Below are 27,753 nucleotides of genomic sequence, written 5' to 3'. Positions count from 1 at the left end.
CAAGCGCAGCTATGTGATCAGGGGAGGGTTTTGCCCTGACAGGTATCCATTCTTGTTATTGAAGATAATATACTTCAGCTGCTGCCTATTCTGTTTTTTACATCAAACACAAAACATTTCTGTTCCCAAATAAGATCGAATTATCTGTTATCCAAAAGCAAGACCAAACTCTTGTGTTTCATAGCCATTTACCTTGTTATATTCGCTATATGATACAAAGGGTCTAAGATGTGAAATAAGCTATGATTGTAACCCTTATGTTTACCAGTATTATGTACAAATAGATTTAGCGTAAGTTAAAATCAAACTTTTATTTGTTTATTCTTCACATTGGCTACAGAGACACAAACTCCCTAAGGATGTTTTTGAGTTATTTTAACTAGAATAGTCTGAAGGCAAAAATGAGCATGGGCAGCTTAAAATCTAAAAATCAAACAGAGAATACAAAGACGAAGACCTCAACTTCCTCCCCTTCCCAAACATAAACCTGAACTCCAGAAAGACATTTTGTCATTAAGACATTTCGTCATTTGGCAGGAATGTTACTGCTTTTCCTTTTTTTTTTTTTTGTGAGGATCTGCTAAGGACTGGCAAACTGAACTATACACAACAGTACTCCCTGCCTCATTTTAACATGTTTACATAGGACCAGTCAGAAGCCATTAAATCTATCCACTTTGTCCCTCTGAAGAATTATGCCAGAATTTTAAAATATGCCTTCTCTTCTACAGAATGGAGAAGAGACAATGTGGTACTATATCATCACATGCACAAAGTCTTAGTCTAGCAGTAAAACAGAATGGAATGATTAGACCATGCAGATTACAGATATGATAAGGGTAACATATAAAACCTTTTGGTGGATCTTCAGAACATTATGAACTCAAAGACACAGCCCACACAGACCAAATACATTCCAGGAAAAATAAATTCAGCAGTAGCTAAAATGAGAGGCTGTTTCAGTACCAGGAAAAAAATCCTGTAGTCCCTGCTCCCCACATGCAGCAGAGCTACCCTTTGGCTACTGCAGAAGGAAAGCACAGCCAGAACGTAGCAGGGCACCTGTATTACTTCATACAGGCATGCTGCACCCCCAAACAAATGGCCAACTAGTTGTCTCAGCAGCTACTGGAGTCCAAGGGCTGAAACAATTTCCAAAGTTATGACACACCTTTAAACCTACCCACAAACCAGACATAGATGACACATCCCACCAGAGTGGTTTACTACAAAAAAAGTTTATTTACTGAACAAGGACTTGAGTACACATCATCTTATGCCATTAGGACCAGGAGTGAGGAAACCTGATTTGATTAACCCTTGAGGGACTATGTCCCAGGAAACCAGGAAAAACAAGAATAACTTTAGGGGATTACATTAATATATTACTATATTAAATAAAATGCAGCCTTAATTCAATACAGTTATACGTCACACTGCATAAAGTAAAAGTCATGGTTTCCTTTGAGAGAGGAATGTAACAAGAACACTGGATCATAATGCTGATATTGGGTAAAAGCACTTCAAAAATAAAATTCATGCCTTGCTACTTAATATCATTTTGATTTTTCCATGAAAATGTTAGTTATGGCGAACTAAAATAAGATGGTAACACTTACAGCACCATAAACCTGTACTGCACAAACCCAAGTCTTGAGAGTGTTTTTGTTTCAAGGAGTTGCATAAAGCAAGAGAACGACTAGCAGGTGACAGAGCCATAGATTTTGACTTTTGGTTGAATATAAGGTAAGGAGGAGAGGAGAAGCAAGATAGGTCAAACACAATACTGAACTGAGGGCCCAAGTGGTGGCCAGAATAGTCTAGGGTCAGAAACAAATCAGTGCAAGTCAAAGACTCTCAACTTCCATGGACTGACTCTTGGATCTGAGTCACTTCTGGACTGACTCCAGGACAAACTTATCACCAAGATGTTCCTACATTTTCTTTGCTCAATGCCCCAGGCCTATAATCTACCTCATCCTTGCTCTGTCTGCAGACTTTAGCATTTCAGCTCACTGCCAACTCAGCAATTTGTTGCCAAATCTGGTTTTTGCACAACTATCCTCTCAGATTTCTCCATCATTTTCTACAAGCACTATTCAGGTACATCCTTCAGCCTTTCCTCTTCCAACCTTCTCTGGAAATGCCCAGACAGACCTTCCCTAGCACTTACCTCTTGACCTGAATTGCACTGTTAGACTGACTAGCTGTTCTTTTCCCTCCACGTTTCTACCCGTGTTTTTACAACCTTCATGTCCACATTAAGCAGTCTAACAAAACTGGCAACCTACTTAGCAATATCATTTTACATTAATGACACTCATTCCTTTCAAAACAGTTCTGCCAACAGCAAAAATGTGAGTTTAGCAACCCTGGGTGATACCATCACCCTTTTTCCTATCACTTCATTCTCTCTTGCCTCCCCCACCCCACTGTATTCATTGCTCCTGCTTTTCCTTCTTCCCTTGGGAGACATCTGACCATTCCAAAACTGGGAGGGGAAGAGCTACAAGGCCCAAGCTACGGTTTGTAACTTATCTGGTCTGCCAGCGACTGAGGGGCATCACGTGCTCTTAGGCATCCCAGGGGCTGGGGAGCAATCCCCCCAGTGCTGTAACAACTAGGAAAGATGAATTTCCTGGCCTGGTCACTCAGTACACACATGCTGCTCAGGAGCTCTGTATGTGGCAACAGGCCAATGTGGTGGGGTGCACGTGAGCTCAGCCCTGCGGCCACCCCTCTTCAATCCCCAGCATTTGGCTGTCAGGCAGAGGAAGGGCACCTGATTTCTCCCATCATGGCAGGACCCTGGAAGTTCCCTGCAGATTGTGCTGGGTGTGCAGCTTGCATTTCACATAACCCACTGCAATTTCTAATGATCTGAATCAGCACGTAAGGCCCCACATGCAATGTGAATCATCCTGGATTTATCCATTGGCTCAGGATTAATATGGCCACAGCACTTCTTTTCAAGTGCTCTCCTCCTTGATTCAGTCCTATGGCTGTTAGCAACTCTATGTTTTTGCCTCCTTCTGAAACCTTGAGGTCATTTCTCTCAAACTCCCTCAACCCCCAGATTATCACCTTATCTTGTAGCAGCTCCCAGAAAATTAAATTCTTCTTGTTCATCCCATCAATGAAGATCTGTTTCTTTCTCACTACCGCACCTTATAGAGTCTTCAATACACTTCCTCAAATACTAAACAAAATTGTCCTGCTACTTGAATGGACTGTGTAATTACTTTCTAGTAAGAGCTGAACAACTGAATTTCTCTTGCTCCACCAAGCAACTAAACTTTGCTTCAGTAAGATGGAAAGCTAGATGTACAAGTCAACAGCGTTAAATTGATCTCATGGTGTTGTGGTTTAACCCCAGCCAGCAACTAAGCACCACACAGCTGCTCGCTCACTCCCCCCCGCCCAGTAGGATGGGGGAGAAAATCAGGAAAAGAAGTAAAACTCGTGGGATGAGATAACAACTGTTTAATATAACAGAAAAGAAGAAACTAATAATGATAATGGTAACACTAATAAAGTGACAGCAGTAATGATAAAAGGATTGGAATATACAAATCATGCACAGTGCAAGTGCTCACCACCCGCCGATCGACGCCCAGTTAGTCCCCAAGCCGTGATCTCCCCCCACCCCCCCCCTCAGTTTATATACTGGGCATGACATCACATGGTATGGAATACCCCGTTGGCCACTTTGGGTCAGCTGCCCCGGCTGCGTCCTGTGCCAACTTCTTGTGCCCCTCCAGCTTTCTCGCTGGCTGGGCATCAGAAGCTGAATCCCAAATCCTTGACTTTAGACTAAACATTACTTAGCAACAACCAAAAACATCAGTGTTATCAACATTCTCATACTGAACTCAAAACATAGCACTGTACCAGCTACTAGGAAGACAACAAACTCTATCCCAGCTGAAACCAGGACACATGGATAGAACACCTAAGAAGAACAGTCAAGAGAACTGCAAGACCTAAAAGAAAGAGTCTCTAAAGAAATGCTGGAGATGCGAGTAGTGATATTAGAAGGGAAGTCAACAGAATTACAAAGCGATTAAAGCAGAAGGAAAAAGCATCTTAAGAGAAAGTTAAAGTTCTGTCCAATTGCAGAGCCTTTATAAAGAAAGTCTGAAATAGCAAACGTTACTTTATTCTGTGTACTCAGAAACAGTTCTAGAGGCTTGAAATATACAGTGATCTATTGCATTGGAACAGCTCCAGCTGTTAGGTAAATTCAGTCAATATTTACCACTTGATATTGTCATCCATTAGTTTAAAATATTTATCAGAACATGACAGTGTTAATATATTTAAGTATTATATATTATTCAAGCATCGTGTATTTTCCTTATTCATCTACCATTAATGGATTAGGCATCTGTAACACTGATATAGAGACATGAACAAACTGGTCATAAATATGACAAAACACAGGACAAACACATACTATATGATACAAAACAAGACATTGCAACATCAGCCTGAACTCTCAGGCTGTAATTGCTGTACAAGAACAAGATTTGACTCAGTCCAGTATTTCACTAAACCTTAAGTGGTATTTATCAGAGGCTAGACAAGTGTTGAAATTTTTTCAGGGAACATAATACAGTAAATAGGAATGATCACCTTCGCCTTAAATCACTTGAGCGATCCCTCAATACTTTTTGTATTTTAAAACTCACATTGTATTTACAGAAAAAGTAACAGCTGATTGATTTAAGTCAATGCACCACCTCTGAGACCTTCCTAAACTGATAAGCTGTATGAACACATTACACCAGTCTTTGATGTACATCTATTGCTGACGCAGGCCTGCAGGGCCCAGATGTCCTAATGAGTTATAGACATTGGCACATTGTCTAACAGTTCAACACACCTTATCAAGAGCTACCTTAGTAATGTGCAGGTTTTCTAATTAATGACTTGGCCAGGCAATTCCCAGCTGAAAGAGCTGATGCTATGCATGTATAAACACTCTCACCCAATACCAGCAGTGATTATACTTCTGCCAATAGATAAGCAATGTACTGCATTGCTCAAGTCCACTGAGGTATGCCAAATGCTTGAATTGGGGGGTTGGCAAGTTATTTATGTTCTGCTGTTTATCTTCTTCCTCCAAGCTCTCAAGGTGGGTTTCTCTTTCTACATTTTTTTGTTGTGTGTTTTGTTGTTGTTTTGTTTTTACTGTAGGTACTATGCAATGCAGATTTTGGTTAATAAAAATTTGGCATCTGTCTGTGGCTGGTAATTCCATCTTCTCTTCCTCTATGCTTCTGTGTGGCTTTTTACTTGACCTAAAATTGAAACTGTACTTCCATATTAAAACTGGGATATTTTGCTTTATGTCTGGAGTTGGAGTATCTTGACACAGAAGTTTTCAGCTGGTTATTAAGTCTTTTGTGGAAAAATTTCTTCTTTATTCCCCATTTGTGCAATACAAAGTATCTTCTGTATTTGGGATATCATTTGCTCATTAGCACTTTGTCCTTTCATGCAAGTATCTTCCACAACAGAAGAGGATACAGCTTCTCCCTGGTGTTTGGTCACCATTTATTATCCAACGAATCTGAGACTAAAGCTGGAGAACAGCTCATGGGCCATGACCTAGAGACAGTTCAATTCAGTAGTTAGGGGAATTTCATGTGAAATGTGAGTTCTGTAGATAATTTCTTGGCATGGAATAAAATATCCTTTTCTCATCTCACTCCTCTTCAGAACAACTCCCTATATCTGCATGAACCCACTCGCCTTGCTTACAAAACATAAATGCTTATTTCCTTCCCTCTCCTGCTTCTCAACAATGAAACAGTATTACATATAAAATAAACTTATTGTGCCATGAAACTGCAATCCATTTCAATGTCAACTGCACAAATCTCAAAAGTCAAACTCTCTTAAATCTCTCCAGGTTTTAAATTGAGATCAAGCCAGGAAATACTGCCGCTGCTGATTTAAAAATCAATGTTTTGTATTTCATTTGAAGACTTTTAGCTTTATCTTACACTAAACTCTCTCCCATCTCCTACACTGGCACAGACAGGATAAACTGATTGACCATATCGAATAGATAACTTAAAAGACAAGCTTTCACCCCTCTCGCAGAACTACAGCAATTTCAACCCTGAAAGAAACAATGTGGTAGCAGCTTCCCATGCCCTCCCATAGTGCCCCTGTGCCTGCATCTGGCTGCCCAATTCGGTCTCTGCATTGGAAACTCCTTAGTGGAAGGCCCTGAAGTTTGCATGCTTCTACCTTTCATGCTGTGAGTCTCCCTGCAAATTCTTCCTCTGATCAAACTGGCTTTTTCCTGGATTGTCTTTGAAAGTCTCTCGCTGCCCAGCCGTACTTTAAGATGGCTACAAAGGCAAGGGCTAAAAACAAATAAACAAAAAAGCTAGTCAAGTCTACCATTACTAATGTTCACTGACTTCGCCACTGAGCTCTAGGTGACCCACTCTGGCCACCTGTCTCTTCTCACTCTTTTTTTGAAAGCCTGCTATGTACAAATAGTATGAGAAAAGGGCCAGGTTTCTACACACCTGCCAAATGCAGGTCCTGCTCTTTCAACTGCCAGCACTTCATGTAAAACGTACTGCACTAAGCTGGGAATAAATAGGTTTATTTAACAAACAAGTTCAACACAGGGATAAATCTGTCAGCCTTAAATAAGCTGCAATCTCTCTCTAACGAGAACATGAAGCTTTAAGACTATGCAGGATAACTTTCTGATCAGCTGGTGCTCTAATGAGCTGAAATCTTAGCTATCACAGCAGAGAATCCCTACAAGGCTGAAAAATGTGTGTGTGTGTGTGTGATCTAGCACACAGAGATGTTGAAGGTCACCGACTCCAGCAAACGCCCATTTTATTTCTTCCATTTATTTTCTTCTGAAAGTTGTTTTCCATGCTCCTATTTAATTTGTGACTGGTCTGACTAGGTCAAGTTGAAAAAGGTTCTATTAATGCCTGAGATGGAAGGATTTATTTTCAGAGAAAAAAAAAAAAAATAGAAGCAAATGGCTTCTTCGCTAAGGAGTATAAACACACTGAACTGTGATTGTCCTCTGCCGGGCCTAAATTCCACAGGTCACGTATCTACTGCGTTCAGTACCAACAAGGTGGGTCCTATGAAAACGAAGGCTTTAATACTCTTTTTCTCCACGGCCTCTTACATTTGGTCCTTCTCTGCCAGCATCCCCTTTCATGCATGCCTAGATTAGGACTGACCACAGCCTCCTAACACATTTTTAAATGCCATCAAAACAGCACTGGAGGTGTTAGAGCTACCTACTGCATTACAAAACTCCACTATAAAGCTTCTCTTTCACTTCCTCCTGACTGCTTGCTGTTCTTTTACAGAATGCCCTGCATCTGTCACTTGCAAATGATTCACTATTTTTCCCTAAAAAGGCCTGAAGAGCAATCTATTTTGTGATTTTTCAGCCAGCAGATTCATCATTCAGTACTTGTTCGATTTTGACAGTTCTCCATATGAGTTTTAAGCAGCATATCTTGTTTGTTCAACACCCCTTTGAAATGATGTTCATTTCTGTAGCTGCACTTTGTCTAAATTGGAGATGAAACCCGTTGTGGTTTACACTGAAAGAATAAACCCCTCATTTATACTTCAGATCTGTGTCCGAATATACCAAGATTAAGACTAAATAAAGTTCATCCTGTAGTCAAGCAAGTATAGGCTTAGCCATCATTCTCACCTAGTTCATACAGTATCTTTGTTTCAGCTTCTAACAAAAGCACTGTTCATAATTTTGACTATTTACTTTCTTTCCACTTCTCAGTTTCCCAGGTTGGCCTGTTCTCAGTCTATTCTCATGCAACAGAGAAGCTAAGCATTTCAGAAAGCAGGCTTTCTAGCTGCTTTGTTCATTCTGTCTTTCTCAATTATATTATTTAAATGCAAGTTATTGATCATTATAATACCCTCATAAACCCTAAGATGGAATGTTACTTTACAGATACCAGCCATGAAAGTATTGCAATAACGAGTAACACGGCAGGTTTTCATAACACTTTTCTAGATATCCCTAGCTGTTACAGTCTGCATTCGGTTAAATTTAATGTAGTGAGGACTTGCATTCAAATATGCAATGAACACATTTTCTGGGACTTAAATAGTAGCACAATTACAAAATCTTCCCTATTTACTCTAGAAAGTAAGTTTAGTACTGCTGCTCACTAGTTTTTAACTTAACTCAAGAACAGACTCTTCGGATAGCATTCCTTTTCAACAGCCTACCTTTTAAGGAGTATTTTTGTTGCTGATTTTTCAGCTTCTGGCATAGCTGGTAAGTGTTGTTTAAAGTGAGCCTAAAAATACTTTTCTAATATTTACGTAGAGAAGAGCACAAAATCATGCAAACTACCACATGTGTGGATAGCTCAGGGCATACACATCTGCAATGCTTTTTATCTTCCCCCATGGTGGACAGCTACTCTTCTCTGTACTATTAAAGCTGCTATTTTTAGGCCTTTAATTAAAAGAATCCAGTTTAAAATAGTGCATGCCAACTATATCATAGATACTTCCTCAAACACAGTACAAACATAAACCACAGATAGCATAAAATTAAAAAAGCATTAAGTGCCTAATGTATTTGGTACCATCTGACCTGATCAAACCTCTGTTACAGGAGTCTTTAGTTAGCTCACTAATGAAAATACAGATGTAGCTACAGGTGTTCATGCAGTTCTCAAGGAAACTGAATTAAAAGAAGAACTAAGACACACAGGGACCAAACGAGAGAGCAAAAACATATTCCCTATGGCTACATGGCAATCAAGAATTTGTACAGAGATTTAATTGATTTTGAAAAGCAGGTAGTCAGACATCAATAAAAAGTAGACATTTTTGACAGCTAAGTAGTGAGTTGGTCACCTAACATTCTACTTGTTAAACAGGATAACCAAAAGATCTAGAAGGGCTTTCTGTGTATATGAAGGCACCAGCACAGATACATTACAAGGACTCAGCAAGCTAAATTTACTCATTAAACCTAATATTTATGAAATAATAATCATTAACCCAAGCTTTATACATGTTTTTGCCAAAATACCCCATGGAACTGATAGTATTTGTTATACCAATGCAGCCCACTAGAGGTCAGGTTACGCTGAGCAGTTTAAAATAAATTTAGTAATAAAGGACAAAGTTTAGCCCACCATCCTCTTACATATTACTAGAATCATCTGGGTTGCCACATGTATCACAAAGTGACAAGTCCTTTAGAACTTTTGGTTAGAACAAAAAAAAGCTCATAGTATGACGGTTGCCTTAGAGAGATACAAAACAGATTAAAGAATTGTTCCCATAATCCATTAATTAGATGGACTGGATTATTAGATTGGAGAAGTTTTCCTTAATACCATGGTATAAAGATTGTTAGCTCGGTTTTAGACCACCTGCTGTGATGCTTGAAAATAGTGAAAATGGCAAGCTGAACTACAAACAAAACCTCAAGACTTCATACCAGTCTTCTATACTGATATGACAGAAGAACTTTAATGCAAAGAGATACTTTTGCATCCCTCTGTGTAAAAGACACTTACTATCACACATCTGATCATACAGCAGGACTACATCAGAATCTTATAAAACAAAACAGATGTAGGTAAATATATATATATAAGTATAGGATATATATAGATACATATATAGGAGAGAGAGAGATATATAAATACCACCTTGATAAAAAATGGAAAAATCCCATGTCTAACCAGAAATCCTGTAAAAGCACATTGTGAATGCAGAAAGAATGCCTTAGGTTAGAATAGTTTACAAACGTTTGATTTTGTGAATGTGTGATGTCCAAATACAAATAAAAGATATTTCATGAATGCCTATCCTCTGTGCAATAGAAAGGCTTAGTGTAAAAGTGCTGTCAGTCTGCTTTGTAAAGCTCCAATTTAAACTTAATTTACCTATTTCCCATGTCATTCTTTCATCCACTTGGAGAAACAGAAATGTTTGCAATCACAGCCTTCTGACTGCTAAACAGTTTCTTGGCATGTAGGTAGCCTGTAACCTAAAGCAGCTTTCCAGCAGAAAGCCACTTTTTACAGGAAATTATATCAGCTAAGGTGATGCCCCAAGACCAGGGTAAAAAAGATGAATGGTGAAAAACTGTGTTTGCCTGCCTTCTTCTGTGATGAACCACATTAAAAAAGAAAAAAAAAAAGGGGGGGGGGGCAGTTTTTGCCTTCCACTTCTGTACAGTAAGGAGACCCTTAATGACTAGTCTGCGCTGTTTCTGCAGTTACCCTCTGAATGCTTCAAATTAAGTTGCACATTGTATGTTGTATTTCCTCGACTACCATGAGGAGTTCCAGAATTAGTGTCAGCCTAAAGATCACAGTATATAACCCACAGCCACTGGATTAAACTGCTTTCACCTAGTCTTTCTGCTTCAATAGCTCCAGATGCTTCCATTGTGTTTGTAACTAAAGTGGCATAAGGAAACTGCACACAGAACAGAGCTCTCTTTCGATTATGTACTAAAAGAATCAGTGTTCCCAAAAGACTCAGAATTGTTTTACTAGATCTCACCTCCTCAACCATGTGCTTGACTTTCTTCTGTTGGCAGTGGACCATATCATCCAGATGTTTGATTCGCTCTCTTAGACTAGCTGCTACCTCCTCCAAATGCTGTGACCTAGCAAAACATGGAAGAATTTAAGCATCTAAGTGGGGAGCTATGCAGTACAAGCAAAACAAGAACAACCCACACAATCCCACCATAAATCGGGAAGACTAGGTCAAGAGGTAGGCAAGTCAAATTCCACTGACAGATGTCAATTTGTCCAAAGTATATTTTCATGGTAGTCTTTTAGACAAAGTGGTTGTCTCCACCCAAGTCAACTCACCTTTCTCTTGCATACTGGCATGCTTACTCAGAGCCTGAAGTGCTGACAGTTAAACAATGTGACAACGCTCATCTCCTTAAGATGTCTGTTTTTCCTTGAAGTGAAAGGCATTTAGACAACTAGAACTTTATCACCAGAAAGACACATTTATCTTGACTTATTACCACCTGCAAACTTTTTGGAAATATATACTAAATAAAAGCCAGGAAGCACATCTGCTGACATCCTTTTAAAAGCTCTCCTACTACAGGAAAGCCTTGAGTCAAGGATTTGGCATAGTTGCCAACAGCAACAGAATGCTAACTGGAGTAGTATTAACTCATCAACAGTCAGCAGGAATTGTTCTGGATGTTTTAAGTTTGTATGTACGACTCTTTAGATAAGCAGATTTAAAGAAATGCAGAATCTAACACAGAAATTGAACAACCACAGAACTCCTGCCACAAGTTGGTTTGACAGCTTGCCAGAAAAGTAGTTTTAGAATATGCAAAGAAACAGGAGGGAAGCTTTTTAATAAGTTTTTGGCATGTTGGCCGTGGGAGCCTCCATTTTTATCTGAAGGTACAATTCTTGAAATTCTTCAAAGCAAGCAATTGCTTGCTTACAAAATAAACTTCTGTACTCCTAGGTTCAGGACTGGACAGAATTTGAGAAGTAGAGGAAGGGAATCAAAACCAAAAAGGCTCTTTTCATCTTGGTCTGTGCACAGCAGAAGAAACTGTTGAAGTTGCAAACAGAACAACCATTCTAAGGCAAAGCAGCAGATGGCAAACTGTATGACATGATTCCAATGACTGACTGAATTGTATGCTGTTTCCCCGCCAGAAAGAGTCTCTAGCAGTGTAGTACTCTACAGAACTGTAACCGCAGCACTTTGACAAGGACTCAAAAAATCAAGGCATTGCTGCAGGTTTCTCAGTCCTGCATATTATGATCTCACAAACCCACAATTTACATTTTGACTGCGATTGTAACACATATGTGGTCTCTCATTGAAAGATTCAGAATTTTAAGCACTGATAGCAATGGAACAGAGGTCCTTCCTCAGGTGGAGCTCAAGTGTCTGGTTGGGTACAGACAGGTAAAGAAAACTTAAGAACATCTGAACACAGATTCATTGCTTGTATTGTATAGATTACAGCTGTGTGCTTGCTTGCATTGCACAAACTCCTGTCTGAATATTGCCTTTACCCTTTTTACTGCAGCATAACTTTTCATGCTGAGTGGACAGGGCAGGATTCACTGAACTGAGAAGAGTGTCTGTTATCCAAAGCTAAAGGAAGAAAGCAATTATCTTTCATCTCCATATTCTATGTTGTATGTGGCATCGATTCACTTCAAATTATTATTTTAACAGGCTGTTGTGAAAAGCTGTTATTACCCTGAAACTGGATAAGCTGGTCTCAGATCAATACAACTAGGCAATGAGAAGCTCTCGGCAGGGACCTCCCTTTATGATTAAGCTTCCTAAAGAACAGTGGGATACCAAAACCTTAAAACTGAATTTCTGGGTGCCACAGAAATATAAGTAGTAATCAAGTACAATTTTTCAGTCTCTGCTTATAAATCATCTTTACCCACTCAAGTAGTGTCATATAAACCTTTGAGTGGCAGATGCAATTTTCACTCCAATGGCAGTTACACTATTTCACTGCTGGATAGACTTCTCTTCAAACTTTGTCTCTGGCTTTGCTTGAAGCTTTCTTCTGCCTGGTCATGGTGCTCTGTCAGTCTCAAAGAAGTAGTAATGGATGCACATGCCACCTGTGGGCAGAAACAGCACATCCAGGTGCCACCACACCACTAGATCTTTCTTCCAAGCCTCATGCTTTTGAGGACAACCATTCACAGAGGTCTCACTGCCAAAAACATGACCCTCACTTTCCCCAAATAACTTCATAGCTTATTTCTGCACTGTGATGCTACATGACAAATTTCTTCCACACCTTCATTTTGTTCATGTGCATATGTTAATGTGTACCACATGTGTAGACCTGCACCTCCAAGCCTCAAATATATTCCCATGCTTTCCCTCTTTTATACAAGAAAAGAGGCCTCTGGCAGTTATATGAAAAACTCTTGCTCTCTTCAAGAGTTCTTTTCAAAGGGGATGTCTCTCAGCTTAATACAGGATACAGACTGTCTTTTCTTTTAGAACTGTGTTGAGCAGTTCTCTCTAGAAGGAGATAATCAAAGTATTCATAGTGAGAATCATACTGTGCTGAATTTGGGAATGCAGATTTAAGAAAAATGCAATCCACAAATACATCACAACTTGTTCCACCTAAAATGTACTCTGCATATTTGCTAACAACTTTTCAAGAAAGATGCACGAAAGTGGTTTTTGTTGCAAAAATTAATCCTCTTGATATTTTGTATGTAAATAAACTTATATACAGATGGACAATCCCTACCAGACTGCAGTTTTAAAGTTAGAAAAAATAAAATTCAGATGTCTTCAAAACCAACCAAACAAACCAATCCACCCCTAAAGTTTCCTAGCAATATTAGAATTTCCACAGACAAGACATATCTCACCTTTCACTGTCACAGTTGTTTTCAGATTTTGCTCCAGACATTTGTATTTCATTTAGTTCAAGTTGTTTTTGCAGCTGGTGACGTTCCTAAACAAGAAACGTTATCCTTCAGTTCTCTGTATGTCAAAATGTAAAGGCTTCACAAAGCATATTTCATTGCAATTCCAAAGATCATTTGTGAAATTAAAACAGAAACTGATTAAACAAAATTAATGCATTTCCTGTAGCCAAGGAGCACAGAATGCATAATAATAAAATCAAATTCCTAGCTATGCATGGAAAAAAAGACCAGAGTTTTCAATTTCCTATTCGAAGATGTACAGTTGTACTTGAATTTTTTTAATAAAAAGATGAGTCATCACAATCTTTACATAAATGTCAAATTTTCCATGTTATCCCTCCAAAAAGATCTCTCAATCCAAGGCTGAGATAAAAGGTATTGCTCAATTTTCCTCCCCAAAATATTCCATTTATTTTTTAGGTGTCCACCAGCACAGTACTCGTGAAGATCTGTATCAACTTCGGAACTGAGTCAACACGAATTAACAGAGGAGTATGCTATCCACTTTAATGGGAATTTAAGAGGCATTCAGGTTTACTCTGCAAGTATCAGCCAGATAAGAGCAAATTAAATAATCAATGTGAAGAAACTCATCTGTACTTAAGAACTATATCGCAATCCTTTATTCACTGCATAATACTTACAAGTTGTAGGCTGAAGCCCAGATGAAGTTAACGGAGCTACTAAAGGGGAATATTAAGCTGAATGGTTTCGCAGTGTAATCGCTAATTCTACTAATAGATTTGCAAGCATTAAACAAAAGGGGCTCAATACAAATGCACATTAGACTAACCAGTCAAACTAACAAGACTGGCTTATAAGAATCTATTTCTCAGTAACAAATATTTACTATACTAAACTAAAGGTGGTGAATAAACACTTCACTTGTAAAAACAGAAGATCATATTCTCTCTACTTACTAGAATGCTCTCTGCTTCTGTATTTTAGATAGCAAGGCACAGATCTTTAAAGGTAATGAGATGCCTACTACTGAATGAGATAAGAAATGCCAAAGTACATCCAAGAGCATCAGAGTCTTTTGGAAGGGCTGCTCTTATACTATACACTATTCAGTCTAAGGACTAAACAATAACATTCATTCTCAGCTAGGTGAATGATACCGCGAAACAAAGAGGAAATTTCACCGTAACTGTTTGAGACAGAAGATACAAAGCTTTTTCAGATACCTGAAAAGGTTCAACAAATGAGATTCAGATGCAGTGTACCATGCAAGGAGGGTACTGTGATACACTTAGGCTTAACAATACATTAAAATAATAATCATCTGACTACTAGTCTAAGTTTTATGGACTAGAGCAAAGTCCATAAAAGAGAAGAAGAAAAAGCAGGAAATAAAAAGAAGCAATGCAAAAACTGCTACAACTAGTTTTACAGTAGTGCTGCCAGTGTTACAAGAGGGAAATGTCTCTCAGCATTTCTGCTTTCAGAGCTTTAAAAGCAAATTGTCAAAAACCTGCTCTCAATTACAGTTTGGTAGGGCATATTTCGCCAGGGAGAGGAATAATTAAAAGTTTTTTAATGCTAGCAGGAAAGGAAAAACTTAAGTTTTGGATTAAAAGGCAGTAAAAATGATTTTTTTCTTCTCTCCTCAAAATATTCTGAGCCATAATCTAAATAAGATAGATATCTGCACGGAAGATTAAGTGGCTGCTACATACCCACAAAAAACCCTCAAAACATTTTAGTCTGAAGCTTTCAGTTTAGCATTTCATCCACATGTGGAGAAATTTGGACATACAATTCCAATCAGGACTATAAATAGCTAAATAGTAAGGTCTATTCCTAACTAAAATGCATTTTAATCAACCATAGAATCATCGAATGGTTTGGGTTGGAAGGGACCTTAAAGATCACCCAGTTCCAACCCCCCTGCCACAGGCAGGGACACCTTCCACTAGACCAGGTTGCTCAAAGCCCCATCCAACCTGGCCTTGAACACTGCCAGGCATGGGGCATCCACAGCCTCTCTGGGCAACCTGTTCCAGTGTCTCACTGCCCTCACAGTGAAGAATCTCTTCCTTGTATCTAAATCTACCCTCTTTCAGTTTAAAGCCATTACTCCTTGTCCTATCACTACATGCCCTTGTAAAAAGTTCCTCTCCAGCTTTCCTACAGGCACCCTTTAGGTACTGGGAGGCTGCTATAAGGTGTCCCCAGAGCCTTCTCTTCTCCAGGCTGAATAACCCCAACTCTCTCAGCCTGTCTTCATAGGAGTGGTGCTCCAGCCCCCGATCATCTTCATGGCGCTCCTTTGGACCTGCTCGAGCAGGTCCATGTCTTTTGTACGTTGGGGGCCCCAGAGCTGAATGCAGTACTCCAGGTGGAGTCTCACGAGGGTGGAGTAGAGGGGGAGAATCACCTCCCTCGACCTGCTGGTCATGCTTCTTTTGATGCAGCCCAGGATGCGACTGGCTTTCTGGGCTAGGAGCACACATTGCTGGCTCATATTCAGTTTTTCATCCGCTAAACCCCCAAGTCCTCCTTAGGGCTGCTCTCAACCCACTCATCACCCAGCCTGTATTTGTGCTTGGGATTGCCCCGACCCATGTGCAGGACCTTGCACTTGGCCTTGTTGAACTCCATGAGGTTTGCACAGGCCCACCTCTCAAGTCTGTCAAGGTCCCTCTGGACAGCATCCCTCCACTCCAGCGTGTCGACCGCACCACACAGCTTGGCGTCCTTGGCAAACTTGGTGAGGGTGCGCTCAATCCCACCGTCCATGTCCCCGACAAAGACATTAAACAGCACCAGTCCCATTACTGACCACTGAGGAATGCCAGCCGTCACTGGTCTCCACTCAGACATCGAGCTGTTGACTGCAACTCTTTTGAGTGTGACCATCCAGCCAATTCCTTATCCACTGAGTGGTCCATCCGTCAAATCCATGTCTCTCCAATTAAGAGACAAGGATGTCGTGTGGGACAGTGTCAAATGCTTTGCACAAGCCCAGGTAGATGATGTCAGTTGTTCTTCCCTTATCCACCATTGCTGTAACCCCATCATAGAAGGCTACAGAATTTGTCAGGCAGGATTTGCCCTTTGTGAAGCCATGTTGGCTGTCACCAATCACCTCCTTATTTTCCATGTGCCCTAGCATAGTTTCCAGGAGGATCTGCTCCATGATCTTGCTGGGCACAGAGGTGAGCCTGTAGTTCCCTGGGTCTTCCTTTTTTCCCTTTTTAAAAATGGGGTTAAGTTTCCCCTTTTCCAGTCAGTGGGAACTTCCTTGGACTGCCACTTCTCAAATATGATGGGTAGTGGCTTAGCCACTTCATCTGCCAGTTCCCTCAGGACCCATGGATGCACCTCATCAGGTCCCATGGACTTGTGCACCTTCAGGTTCCTTAGATGGTCTCAAACCTGATCTTCTCCTACAGTGGGTGGTTCTTAGTTCTCCCAGTCCCTGCCTTTGCCTTCTGTGACTTGGGCAGTGTGGCTGGAGCACTCACCACTGAAGACTGAGGCAAAAAAGTCATTGATCACCTCAGCCTTGTCCATGTCCCGGGTAACCAGGTCTCCTTTTTCCTTCTGGAGAGGGCCATATTTTCTCTAGTCTTCCTTTTATCACAGACGTACCTATAGAAGCTTTTCATGTTGCCCTTGACATTCCTGGCCAGATTTAATTCTAGCAGGGCTTTAGCTTTCCTAACCTGATCCCTGGGTGTCTAGACAATTTCTCTGTATTCTTCCCAGACTACCTGTCCTTGCTTCCACCCTCTGTAGGCTTCCTTTTTGTGTTTAGTTTTTCCAGGAGCTCCTGGTTCATCCATGCAGGCCTCCTGGCATTTTTGTCTGACTTCCTCTTTGTTGGGATTCATCGCTCCTGACCTTGGAGCAGGTGATCCTTGAATTTTCTTGGGCTTTCTTGGGCCCCTCTCCCCTCCAGGGCTTTATCCCATGGTACTCTACCAAGCAGATCTTTGAAGAGGCCAAAGTTCACTCTCATGAAGTCCAGGGTATTGAGCTTGCTGTGCACCCTCCTCGCTGCCCTAAGGATCTTGAACTCCACCATTTCATGGTCAGTGCAGCCAAGGCTGCCCTTGAGCTTCATATTCCCCACCAGCTCCTCCTTGTCAGTGAGAACAAGGTCCAGCATAGCACCTCCCCTCATTGGCTCCTCTGTCACTTGGAGAAGAAAGTTGTCATCAGCACATTCCAGGAACCTCCAGGCTTATGCCCCGCTGTGTTGTCCCTCCAACAGATATTGTGGTGGTTGAAACCCCCCTTGAGGACCAGGGCTTTTGAACGTAAGGCTGCTCCTAGCTCCTATCTGTCTATAGAGGGTCTCATCTGCTCAGTCTTCCTGGTCGGGTGGCCTGTAGCAGACCCCCACTATAATGTCACCTGTCCCTGCCCTCCCTTTAATCCTGACCCATAAGTTCTCAGTCAGCTCCTTATCCATCCCCAGGCAGAGGTCCATGCACTCCATGGACCCACCAACAGCATTTCTAAGAGACTTTGGATCATTTATGATTACTACTTCATTAGGTTTAGGAGACCTTGCACACTGAAGGAAGACTGACTGGTCTTTTTTAACTCTTTCTTTAAAATAATGGTTAATTTACTAAATAAATTTTGACACCTTAGGCAGTCCTGACTGTAAAGACCACTAGCAAGACAGAAGAACTGCTTAATCACAGCATCTCTACAGTAGTCCAGGTCCATTTACTTAAATGGATACATAAGTAAGATGCGAACAGCAATGGTATGTTACTGAACAGGGTACTGAGCAGAAGACAAAAGAACAAAAAATTAAATTTAAAAAGAAAAAAAATTTCCTCCATGCACTTCTGCATTTCCTTTAAAGCTGGCAATCAACTAAGTCTCATACCTCTTCCATGCGTTCAATCAGACGGTCCAGCTCACCAATTCTCTGGTCTTTTTCCTGTATGCTTGTTTCTGTAATCTGCATCTTCTTATTTGCCTCTTCAATAGCCTTCAGAAGCCGATTCGTTTCCTCCTTCAAATAAGAACACCTACAGTCACGTTGACATCCAATATATTGATGAGGATTTTTTTTTTTTTTTTTTTTTAGGCCATACAGCCAGGCCTAAATAGCTTTTAAGCAGAGCTCAAAGCTTTTCACTACACCTGCCCAGAAGCCTGGAGGACCTGTGACCCTAAATGTGAATTGTATAAAACAAAAGATGTGGGGCACTTCAAAGTGCGTAGGTGTTTGTAAAGCATCATTATGAAAATCTGAGAAAAATTTTTACCCGTTTCTTAGATTTTTTTTTCCTCTTCTGAGGATGCCGTGAAGTAACAGCATAAGAAAAACACGCTGTTGCAGAAGATGGCAAACTTTGCTGTTCACAATGCTACGTTCAGCTTTGTACTTTCCTCACATATAAAACAGTATGAATAGAAAGAGACTGGGGAATCTACCTTCAATCTCAGTCATTACCCATCTTTATCGGTTAGAAAAATGCAATGACTAACTGCTCATAGAAACATTTTACTTGGGAGTGGAGAGAAACCAGGGGACAGGAAGAGTTCTTGCTCCAGTAGCATCCAATTAAGTTGTTCCCCCTCCCCTTCTTAAACTATCACTAAAATTAGACGTTATATTTTCCTCTTTTTTTAGAGAATCAGAAGTTAAAAAACCCAACTTACTCTATTTCAAATTTTGAAATCTACATTATCATCACTGTTACTGTGTTTGAACACATTCTTTTCTTAGCCCTACAACCCCCAAAGCTTGGAAAGTTTAGTAATTATGGCATGACTAGTCACAGAGACAGGAGTGAAAGAACACATATCAACTCTGGAGTATTAAGTGACTGAGAAATGACACCAAAGCTAAGCACCACTTGTACAGACTGGCTATACGTACTAGGAGGATTTCTTTCTCAGCTTTATGTTTCTGCTCCTCTTCTCGCATTTTTTCCTCATACTGACTATACAGTTTTCTTGTCATCTCTCTCATGACTTCAGCATTGGCTTCCTGTGACGATTCCACCTATGAGAGGGGAAAGTTGACCCATCAGTCAGTACAGCACTGCTGGCAGCAGGAGAAACGGAGTTCACATGATGTAAGTGTAACACTTTGAACTTCAGCTCACCTTGTTATAATTTTAACACTGCTGAAGCAGATTTTCATTTGCATCAAGAGCATTTGTCTTCCCCCATTTTATAGAAACATAGATTAGAGATGGTCTAGACTCAACTCCTGTTTCTAGATGACCACGACCACTCAAAGCAATAATTCCTTTAAGCTTGACCTAAGTGTGTGTTGTTAACTAGAAGACACTGCTGTACCCTCCCCTCCTGTCTCTTGCTTTTTCACATACTGCTCTTTGTGTAGGCACAAGAACTGGGGTGACCACAGAGCAAAGCATAGCAGGGAACAATCAGACTTAAAATTAATATATTCGGGGGTTTGGAAGGGTTAATTTTTAACCACAGGACCAGAAACTTTACTACTGCTATAGGGAAGAGGGCAGGAATGGTAATTCAGAGACAGGATTTCCCCTGTCTGTTGGCTCAAAATACTGAACCACACCCTCAGTGACTGAACACCAGATAGGGTATTCACAGCTTAAACACATTTACTCTGTAAACCCCAATAAAAGCAAAGTAAAATAGCTAGTCCAGGACATAGTTCTCTTACCAGAGATGCTATAAATCAGACAAGGTTATAGCAAAATGCTGTGGGTGCTACAAAAATGTCAGGAAGAGGAGGAATATACTGTCATCTGGAAGAAGAATAAAGTGTTCCCTGCTGATCGCTACAGTTTACACAGCCATCAAATACCTGGTTCTGATGATTAACATTTTGGGTTGGTTTTTTTTCATTTCAAGGACTGAAAGATTTATTAAACCGTTGTGTTTATCTTGCATGGTGGGAACAAGCTGTTTTACTATCCTGTAGGATAACAACAGTATATTTCACCCTTTGAAAAGGGACTGAGCTCTGAAGGACTCCACTTGTACTGCAATTGCCCCCTTTGGCATCTCACCTAGACAACACTGGGGCAGGGGTAGTAACCTGCACTTTATGAGAGGGAGTGGAGTTAAATTAAGTTTCAGTACAACACGAAACCTTCCACATTTTAGGAAGCCTGAAAGAATCATATCATTCAGAAAAAGCCAACAATGAAAACTCAGAGTTCTTAAGATACACTGAACTGGAATATGATCTCTGGCACTGTCTCCATCATTCCTTTGCTTATAGCTTGAGCAATGAGAGTAAAAATAAGCATAAAAAGGTAGACGCATCAAGGCATCTGTAACAGTACTCTTAAGCAACGTCTCCAACCTCAGTTATTGTTATGATTGTATGAATAAACCAAACCTACTTAATAAGCTACATGGATGTGTTCTCCTACCCAGAAAATTATCATGGCATACAGTAGTTACTGCTTTTCAACTGTTAACCTCCCAGATTCCACACCATCTTACGTTCACCCCTGGAATTAAATCCAAGATGTCTTGGCATCTTTGATACACAATTTTATGCTTAACTTTCAAAGACAGCAATGAGGTATTTTATCCACTAAGTTTGTAATAAAACTGCAACTTTGAATTCAAAATTTAAACTTTTTCCTCATTAATTAAACATGAATAAATCAGCAGTCACTTTAATTTCACAATGACAGATTCTGAAACAGTACTATATCCAAATTAGTCTATTTTGAGCAATTTTAAGAGAGACAAAGGTTTCCAGAAGAGGTTTTTTTGGTTGGGGTGTGGTTTGGTTTTTTTTAAATGAGATTAAAGGAATACATTTGGCAGATGAGGGGAGAAAACAGTCAAGCTTTCTGGCATATAAAACCTTCCAGTTTGCGTTTTATTCCCTTGCATTTCTCTGAAAGAAATAGCTTAATTCTCTTTCCAAGAGACTTGCTCTTACAGCATGTATCTGCTGACCATATGCTTGTAAGACTTAACAGATTACCTATTAAAAATGGTGCAATACCAAATAAACAAATTCAACATCAAGAAATTCTTATAGCACTGTGTACAGTTATAATATTCCCTTACTTACAGCAATGGACACTAATAACCATTTAATGGTTTGAATTTTCACCTGCCAACATCCCTGAATGGTAATCCCATGTTATAGACAGACTGACTGCTGCCAGCTGAGATTCTTTGCTATTAAAAGAGTATTGATTCACAGGAATATATCAGCTCTAGGGAACAATGAAGGCATGAAGAATGAAGAATGCTTTACAAATAAGGCCAAGGAATTAATTTAACATACTTCTAATGCCCTTACTGTGCAATATTTTCAGGGGAGTTTATATACCACACCTTTAATTTCAGTAACTGATTTTCAATTTGTGCTGTTTCCAGTTGCTTTTGCTTCTCTCTCAGCTTTTCCATAGATTGCTCATGTGTATGTTTTAAATTCCTTATTTGTTCCCTTATATCAGTGTTCTCCAATGTAACATCCACTAGAGTTTTCTAGAAGAAAGAGGGAAACCACATATTAAAAATCATAAATAATTTGGTGAACTAATACAGTCGAGAGATTATGGAACAGACAGAACATTTAAGGATTTCCTGATGTATCAATGCAGCGTGAACAGTTTTGCAAGTTTTAACATTTAAATTTATGGCTTTGGTTGTATTTAGTTTGCTAGGAGGTCTTTCCATGAGGACATGCTCAATGAAATCAAGTCCTGGAAAACTATAAAAAAAGGAAAGGTCAGGGACACATTTCAGTATGAATGCTACTCCCAACAATCTTGTTTTCTTCTCTCCAAAGGCCATGCTATACGTATTAAGTGCACTAGACCGAGAAAAACCGTGACATACAAGAAAGCAGGAACTTTTAAGTTGTTCAGCTCAGATACATGGGAATTTCGAAGTCTTTAAAACAGAAAATTCATTCCCATCTTCTCCCTCCCCCTACACATTTCACAGTATGTAAATTCTCACAAGTGTTTAGCATCCAAACATGCCACTTCCATTTCTGTTTACCAGTGAAGGTAGGAGTAAGTCAGATGCACCATTTTCCACAATACAGAACAAATCACATTTTCAACTTAGACTTTTTGTAGAGACATAACTAGTGGCATTAGTCTGCTGCAGATCAGTATCTCTTTATTGTACACTATTTTTAATAGGTTTTTTAAAAAAACACAGGTGCTGGAATTTTTTTTTCTTAGTTTCCTAAATTAGCTGCCGTAGATATCCAAGACAGTACTTTATAGGCTTGTTTAGTGTTAGAATCTATATTTGTCATCCATGTTTTATGTATGCTTTTAAATCCATGTCAGAAAAGGCAGTTGTCAGCTGTGAAACAGCTATTAAAATGTACCTGCAAGTCTATTGATGCTGATGTCAAGGAGCTGTTCATTTCACTAAAGCTATCTAAGGCTGCAGCCTGCACTCGCACATGATTCTCTAAGGATTCCTGATGAGCATTTGTCACCTGAGCAGGAAAAAAAAAAAAAAGTTTTATATAGAATAATGATTAAGTTTACCTATTCTTTCAAAGGGAGCTACGGAAGAGAAAGACCCCATGGTTAATTTTCACAGTACTAGGATGCTTAAAATATACAGGCCTCAAACCATATTCTTGCACCTCAAAAACAAACAAACAAAACTTAGTATCCAAATATGCTAACAGAAATAAGGCACAAGTATCTATGTTTATTGCTAGTCTGTAATCACTGTAAAAGCTGCTCTTTTTGAAAGGACAAGAGGACACGTCAGATGTCTATTTGGTTTATATACACAGAGTGGGCAGATTGTAAAAAGTCACAGAATGAAAAGCAGAAGAATGCAAGAAATGAAGAAATCTAGAAAGGTTTGGGTGAACTGTAGAATAGCCTTAACTAAGAAGGAACTGACTAATCAGGTATGTAAAGAAGCAACATCAAGAAGACTTAAGGATGAAACAATACGAAGCAGGTAGAAGTAGTCAGCAGAGAGCTTTGTTGTATGAAAATAGGTCATATTCTGTTATGTACACAAACGCACTTAAAAACTGGAGGGGTAAAAAAAAAGGCAAAAAATTACATCATTTAAGAAGAGACCAAAACCCAAACAGTGTAAATAATTATGAACCATCCAATAATAAAGAGAAAAAAAATGTTACTAATGCAGGCCAGCCCAACTCACATTCTTAGATAGACCAGATTTGTTTCTTCATAAAAACATAAGAACACTAGGGACCAATATGGAGAACAATGAGTGTTTAGTAACCAAGTCATACACAGATTAGGTCAGCATAGGGAGCAGAAGTTACTGTTAACCCTGTATAAACATGTGTTCATGTAAAAACAAACAAACAAAGAAAAGCAGAAATGCTTTGGATGGATTAAGAAAGTTACAAGATAAGAACTTGTATGAAGAAGCATACTGCTCAGGGCAGGATATTGGAAGTACAAATTTCAAACAAACTTTATAAACAATAAGGAGTCCTGGAAATTGATGGGGAAAAAGCACAGTGATTTAAAGCTGAAGCAAAGAGTATAAAAGGATTTTAAACAGGATCCCCAAATAGCGTGAAAGATGGCAGTCATGTAAAACTAAAAACAGAAACCAAAGCAAACAAACAAACAAACAAAAGCATATATTATTAGGTAGAACAACACTTGTGCTTTCTTTCAGGCAGTCTAAAATATTAAAAAAGGGGGGAGGGTGTCTCAATGTGCCATTTATGTCAGAAGGAGTGCTTCATAAACTGCTAATTTGCTGCAGAACTAGACATTCTGTCAGAGCTGGTCAGAAACCCTTAATTAAGACAGATGTTCAGACTCATGCAGGATTTCTACAGGTCTGACAGAAGATCTGGAAGTGCAGAATATCACCACTGCTATTCAGTAAGGATCAGCAGCAAAGGCAACAAAAAGACATCTGAATCAGCATTTGCCTGCATGCATACTGGGTGGGAGACTCACCTTGTTGGCATCATTAAGACTATTTAACACAGTTTACAGAAGTGCAGTTTTCTCTCCCTCCTCCTCTCAAGTCAGGGTGATTTTTTTGTTGTTGTTTTTTTTGAGACTAGTTGCCACAGAATAAAAATACCAGTTTAACAGCAAGTTCTGATCTTTATACATAATGGAGCATGAGGGAACTGACAGCCTCCAAATGAGGATGGCAGAAGGGCACAAGTCAGGGTCTCAGTCCCTTGAAGTCTGGATACGTTTAATTGCCAAAGCTTCATCTGAACCAGGGCTGTGAAAATCAATGTTGAATACAAAATCCACAGCAAGTTTTCAGGGAGATTTTTTGGACCAAAGAACTTAGCAGTTTATTATGAAGGATGCTTCTACAGACTGCAGTAGCTTTTATTGCTAAAGCTGCATGTCAGAAGAAAGAAATGTCATCAAATGACCACTGAAAGGCTCAATCAAGAACCAAAAGGTAAGTCATTTCTAGAACTGTCAAGCACTTTAATACTAAAGAATATTGCTACCTCTTTTACTACAGCGTCTAAACAATGAAGTCAGTAAAACAGAGCAAAGCCTGTTGAAATGACACCAACTAAGTTGCGTGTTACTCCTAATTATGTATTTATTCAATTCACCTGGCAGCTTACTGGTACAAACATCTCCACTAATTGTCAATACACACAGACAATGCTATCAAGATCATTATTTCCAAGAAGCAGGCAATTAGTAATTCCATATGCAAAAGCATCCCTGTCCTACTTTACCTTCCTGGAGGGAAAAATACAGAAAGAAAGAAAAGTATAGATGTCACATAAAACAATGAACTGGAGTGGTTTGAGAAATTACTTCTGTTCTGCTGAAGCACAAAAAGTTTCTAGATAACACTGGGGCACTTACTCTCATATGCTTTCCCTGCAAATGAACGTATACTTACTTTCAGTTCATTTGTAAGCTGCTGTATTTTTCGTTTCATTTCATCATATTCACCATACATTTTCTTTCTTACTTTTTCCAGAGTTGCTCTCACCTGGTGTCAGAAAAAATAAAATGCCTTTATCAAACTTATTGATGATACTGTTTATACGAGGACGTGGGTTTTTTTCTATGTCCTTCATTGTTACTTTCAGTAATTTCCGTTACTAATCCACCTTTTCATCAACAGCAATTTACTCTCAAAAACAAGACAAAAACTTAAGTCTCAAGACTTGTCTATGTAGGGCTGACATGAATAAACATCTCTGAGTAATTCCAAACTTCTCTGTACACACATAAACACTTGTAAATTAATAATTTAAATAATGAATTTCAATTAAATTATCTGTAACTCATTCTAACCTTACTAAATGAATTAAAATTAATTTGAGCATAAAATGTTTTCTTTCTGAAAAAAAGCATCCACACATGGATTTAATACACCTGCATACTTTTTAAAGTGGTTAATTAGTTTTCCCTGAGTATCCCTTGAGGATAAACCCTTTAATTTTGGACTTTTAGGCTCCTATCCAGCTAAACAATATATTAGCATAAATTTACCAATGCGATTTCAAATCTGAAGAACAGAGTACTCAATATAATTTTATTTAAGAACTATAGATGTAAATTATACCTCGTCTTTCAAAAAAAAAAAGAAAAGAAAAAAAAGCATGCTGGAAGCCGCTTGGGTTTACATGCCATTGCAATCATGCACAGAACCGGTCTTCTCAAGAGCACACATTGTAAACGATAGTGAAATATTTGCCTACAGTCTACCTTCCAGCTACGTAATTCAAACTCCCCACCCCATCAAACACAGACTGATTGCAGACAATCTAGGGCTGTTAGCTTACCTCTTCTCTGCATAGGCTTGGGGAAGGACCGAGGGGAAAACATTAGTAGGGCCTTATACAAGAGGGGACGTTTCTAGCAGCTCTGCAGTATACCCACTCCCGTCTAGAAAGAGGGGCATTGGCCATCAAATCTATGCAAGGAGTAGGCACAAGCTTACCCCAAACTACATGCTCCCTTTAGGATGAGAAACATGGAAGGAAGCCGACTCCAGCGCTTCACCTCAGGAAAGCACCCCTTGCCCTGTCCCCACCCACACATAAGCACGCACACACATGCACACACCCTGCTCTTGCAAGGTGCAAATTTGACTCAGATATGGAGGAAACTGTCAGCAGTTCTGACGTGGCCCATCATTTTTGGTCTATTTAAGTCAGCATACACGTGGCACAAGCCGAGGACTCTTATTTAAGACTCTACTTTTAGAGATGAAACTTATCTGGCAGACCAAAGTTCACAAATTAGCATAGCTCAGCACAGCTTCCAGAATATGGGAGAGCAAGGGCCAGTACATCTCTTCCCACATCTTTCCCACTTTTTCCTGAAAGGATCAGTACCCTGAACACATACACAAGACATGCAGTTCACCTGGTCTGACATGTCCCTCCATGCCACAAGCCGGCTGTGAACAGGAAAGGGCAGGGAGATGGTCCCAGTGCAAGCAATCTGCACCAGGTACCAGAAACAGCACAGCCCGGGGAGCTGGACCTGCCGCCTGCCAACTCACCCATCCCCTGACACCACCCCAGCAGGGTAGATAAGCTACCCGGGCAGACAACCAGCAGCCACGGCAGCTCGAGTGCCTCGCCTGCACTGCAGTAGTGACATACCCTAACTGTGAGTGCAGGAACTTGAGAGCGGTGAATGCTGGGAGCTAACAAACTGTGAGTAATAAGGGAGAGAAGCAAGTGCTGATAGGTAGGACCAGGCAGATATTAAGAGCACACATAATTACAGTCTTTTACACTGCTGGCTTGACTCGGTGTTCCTCCCTTTTATATCAACTCAGTTTGCACTTGAATCAGTGTAACACTGATAACCATTGACCAATAGCCTCCCGGGTGGTGAAGGTGGATGGAAAGAGAAGGTCAAATTACTTGCCCTGGGCTATTTAGGGGGTTATTGTCAAAGTAAGTCTGAGAGCCAAGGACTGACAGGCAAAGAGATGCTGAGTTTCAAGCACAGAAACCAGCAGCATCAGAAACGCATTTTTTTTCTTTCAGGACAGCTTCTGCCAATTACAATAAATTAACATACACAGAGAAAGTAGTACAAAGTCATCCTTATTAGGCTGACTATTTTAAGGCTGCCCCAAAATATACTCAAGTGATTTTACTATGTCACCTAATTTAGGAGCCTTTTCAAAACTGGGGGGTTTGAAGCAGGGGAAGAGAGGAGAGAGTTTATCCTTTTAGGTGTCTGCTTACATAGTTTCTTCTGTATCACATTTGAAATTATGAAGGCTTCAGGACAGGAACCCCAAGATCTGTTTGCCAGTTTGCTTGCCCAGCTGTAGCCCAGTCAGCAAGCATTAACAAGTACCACTTGGCACAGAGGCCCTGAGTCTG

General features: G+C 39.9%; 1 protein-coding gene across 7 annotated transcripts in view; it reads right to left on the bottom strand.

The window, feature by feature from the left end:
• Positions 1-27,753, bottom strand: part of MYZAP (myocardial zonula adherens protein) — an 84,180-nt gene that overhangs the window by 20,160 nt on the left and 36,267 nt on the right. For all 7 annotated transcript variants that reach the window (XM_052807285.1, XM_052807286.1, XM_052807288.1 and 4 more), the window contains 7 exons: positions 25,296-25,388; positions 22,777-22,890; positions 21,765-21,917; positions 19,342-19,467; positions 18,340-18,468; positions 13,428-13,513; positions 10,573-10,678 (listed from right to left, as the gene is read on the bottom strand). In XM_052807285.1, coding sequence (XP_052663245.1) covers positions 10,573-10,678; positions 13,428-13,513; positions 18,340-18,468; positions 19,342-19,467; positions 21,765-21,917; positions 22,777-22,890; positions 25,296-25,388 — 807 coding nt within the window. The remainder of the gene's footprint in view (positions 1-10,572; positions 10,679-13,427; positions 13,514-18,339; positions 18,469-19,341; positions 19,468-21,764; positions 21,918-22,776; positions 22,891-25,295; positions 25,389-27,753) is intronic.

Source organism: Harpia harpyja, chromosome 14 (assembly GCF_026419915.1).
Source record: "Harpia harpyja isolate bHarHar1 chromosome 14, bHarHar1 primary haplotype, whole genome shotgun sequence".
In the NCBI taxonomy this organism is placed as follows: Eukaryota; Metazoa; Chordata; class Aves; order Accipitriformes; family Accipitridae; genus Harpia; species Harpia harpyja.
This window is presented reverse-complemented; position numbering and strand designations above follow the sequence as displayed.